General features: G+C 51.0%; 2 protein-coding genes across 2 annotated transcripts in view, besides 2 other annotated features; both read left to right on the top strand.

Moving 5' to 3' along the window:
- Nucleotides 1-24, top strand: part of TraAM80_03392 (mannosyl-oligosaccharide 1,2-alpha-mannosidase IB) — a gene marked incomplete at both ends in the record, with an annotated part of 528 nt that extends 504 nt beyond the window's left edge. The window contains one exon of the mRNA XM_029380366.1: nt 1-24. This exon is cut by the window's left edge and continues 504 nt beyond it. Coding sequence (XP_029239732.1) covers nt 1-24 — 24 coding nt within the window.
- A 248-nt stretch (nt 25-272) lies between these two features.
- Nucleotides 273-320: a sequence feature (A-rich).
- A 152-nt stretch (nt 321-472) lies between these two features.
- On the top strand, nt 473-2,254 carry TraAM80_03391 (mannosyl-oligosaccharide 1,2-alpha-mannosidase IB; the record flags this gene model as incomplete). The annotated part of the gene is made up of 1 exon (XM_029380365.1): nt 473-2,254. The coding sequence occupies one exon, from the start codon at nt 473-475 to the stop codon at nt 2,252-2,254; it is 1,782 nt and encodes a 593-aa protein (XP_029239731.1).
- Nucleotides 2,255-2,297: 43 nt separating this feature from the next.
- Nucleotides 2,298-2,342: a sequence feature (A-rich).
- Nucleotides 2,343-2,526: the final 184 nt, after the last annotated feature.

Raw genomic sequence — 2,526 nt, 5'->3', positions numbered from 1 at the left:
AGTGTGGGGACCCAAAGCTGTTGAGGAAGCAACGAAACAAGTGGAGGTATCAGGGGACACGCTGATGGCACGGCGTATGGAGGTGATTGATGGCCTCATTGAAAACTTTAATGCGTTGAAGAGCAAGGGCAAAAGCGATGGATGGGCAAATACCATTGAGCACCAATTTTCCTGTGCGAATCACGCCATAACTGACGTTGAACGGATTTCAAAGTCTATATTTCGCTGATTTGGGCTAATGTATCCGTCTGTGTGAAAGCAAGTGTAGACACTTTGTGTTTTTTTTTTGTTGTTTTTCTGTGCTTGTTTTTTTTTTTTTTGGAGGCGGAGCAGTGTGATTAGTTGCGTTTATCAGTTCTTTTTTTTTTGCCTTGGGAAGGTACGGACCGTTATTTTGTGTAATATATGCATATTTGCATTTCCAAGCCTTTTTTTTTTGAGAGTGCTTAGGCGTTGCGTAACAGGTTTTATTATGTGTTCGAAAATAGGCGGAAAAAGATGTCCTAGGCGTACAGCGTGCATTGGTGTGGTGGTGTTGTTCCTGTTGCTGACCATCGCGCCGGTGCGTGGCGAGGGGGCGGGCGGCTGGGAGGGTGAGGGTGGCGGTGCGTGGCGGAGCCCCGCTGCTTTGCACCCCATTGCGGCCGAAATGCGGCCTTTTATGCGTGAGATGATAGAGCACGCCTTTGGTTCCTACATCAAGTACGCCTTCCCAAAGGACGAGTTGTGCCCGGTAAGCGGGTCTGGAAAGAATACCATGGGCGGCTACGGGTGGACACTGATCGACGCACTCGACACACTGGCAGTTGCTGGGCTGCATACGGAGTTTCGCCGCTATGCGAAGTGGGTGGAGGAACATGTGAGCTTTGACATTGACGTCACCGTCTCCGCGTTTGAGACGACCATTCGAGCTCTTGGCGGACTTCTCGCGGCGCACTTTATGTACGAAGAAGGTGTGGTGGCGGTTGTGGCCTCGGAGCACAACTACACGGGTGGGCTCGTGCGCCTCGCTGTGGATCTTGGGAATCGGCTTCTCCCGTGCTTTAACACCAGCACCGGGATACCGTATGTATCCGTGAATCTTCGGCACGGTGCTAACAGACTGGGTGGAACGAGCACCACCACTGCTGATGCTGGTACTTTTTTGCTGGAGATGACCGCTCTGTCTGGGGTCACAGGCGACGACAGGTATGAGCGAGCTGCCCGGCGTGCCTCTGAGGCTTTGTTCGCAGCTCGAAGCCCTCAGACAGGGTTGATGGGAAATCACATTGATATCATGACGGGAAAATGGTTCCTGTCTGAGTCTCACGTTTCTGGAGGGATAGACAGCGCCATTGAGTACTTCATCAAGTCGCATGCCATGACAGGAAACATTGGTGATTGGGACCGTTTTGAGCGGACGGTGCGGGACGTGAACCAGTACATCAGAAAAGGCGGGATGCTGACCACTGTCGATATGGACAGCGGTCAACGGAGTAGAGCCACTCATGCATCACTGTCCTCCTTCTTTCCTGGCAACCTTCTTCTTGGCGGCCATCGCACAGAGGCCACGGAGAGCAACTGGCCGATTCACAGCATTTTCAAGCACTTTGGGGCGTTGCCAGAAGACTTTTCTTTGAACGATGCAGATCCCTCCTACGGCTACCCGCAGCGTCCCGAACATGCGGAGTCTGTGTACATGCTGTACCGCGCGACCCATGATCCTGCATACCTTGTGATGGGAAGGGAGCTGGCGTTGGCGATCAACTTGCGTATGCGGACTCCGTATGGCTTCTCCACGCTGCAAAGAGTGAACCTTCCCCACAGTGATCAACACCACGGCGACACGATGGAGAGCTTCATGATTGCAGAGACGCTGAAGTACCTGTATCTTCTCTTTGATGAGTGCAACGTGGTGCACGTTCAGGGGAAGCTCCGTGGCAGCGTCCCGCCATATTGTGCGGCTGTGGAGGGAGGCAGCAGTAGGGGGAGCCATGTGGGGTGGGTGTTCAACACCGAGGCGCATTTGTTTCCCAACACGGCTGAGTGGTGGGGACCCAAAGCTGTTGAGGAAGCAACGAAACAAGTGGAGGTATCAGGGGACACGCTGATGGCACGGCGTATGGAGGTGATTGATGGCCTCATTGAAAACTTTAATGCGTTGAAGAGCAAGGGCAAAAGCGATGGATGGGCAAATACCATTGAGCACCAATTTTCCTGTGCGAATCACGCCATAACTGACGTTGAACGGATTTCAAAGTCTATATTTCGCTGATTTGGGCTAATGTATCCGTCTGTGTGAAAGCAAGTGTAGACACTTTGTGTTTTTTTTTGTTGTTTTTCTGTGCTTGTTTTTTTTTTTTGGAGGCGGAGCAGTGTGATTAGTTGCGTTTATCAGTTCTTTTTTTTTGCCTTGGGAAGGTACGGACCGTTATTTTGTGTAATATATGCATATTTGCATTTCCAAGCCTTTTTTTTGAGAGTGCTTAGGCGTTGCGTAACAGGTTTTATTATGTGTTCGAAAATAGGCGGAAAAAGATGTCCTAG

The sequence above is a fragment of the Trypanosoma rangeli genome (assembly GCF_003719475.1).
Source record: "Trypanosoma rangeli strain AM80 chromosome Unknown Tra_15.4_contig_00088, whole genome shotgun sequence".
Taxonomy (NCBI): domain Eukaryota; phylum Euglenozoa; class Kinetoplastea; order Trypanosomatida; family Trypanosomatidae; genus Trypanosoma; species Trypanosoma rangeli.
This window is presented reverse-complemented; position numbering and strand designations above follow the sequence as displayed.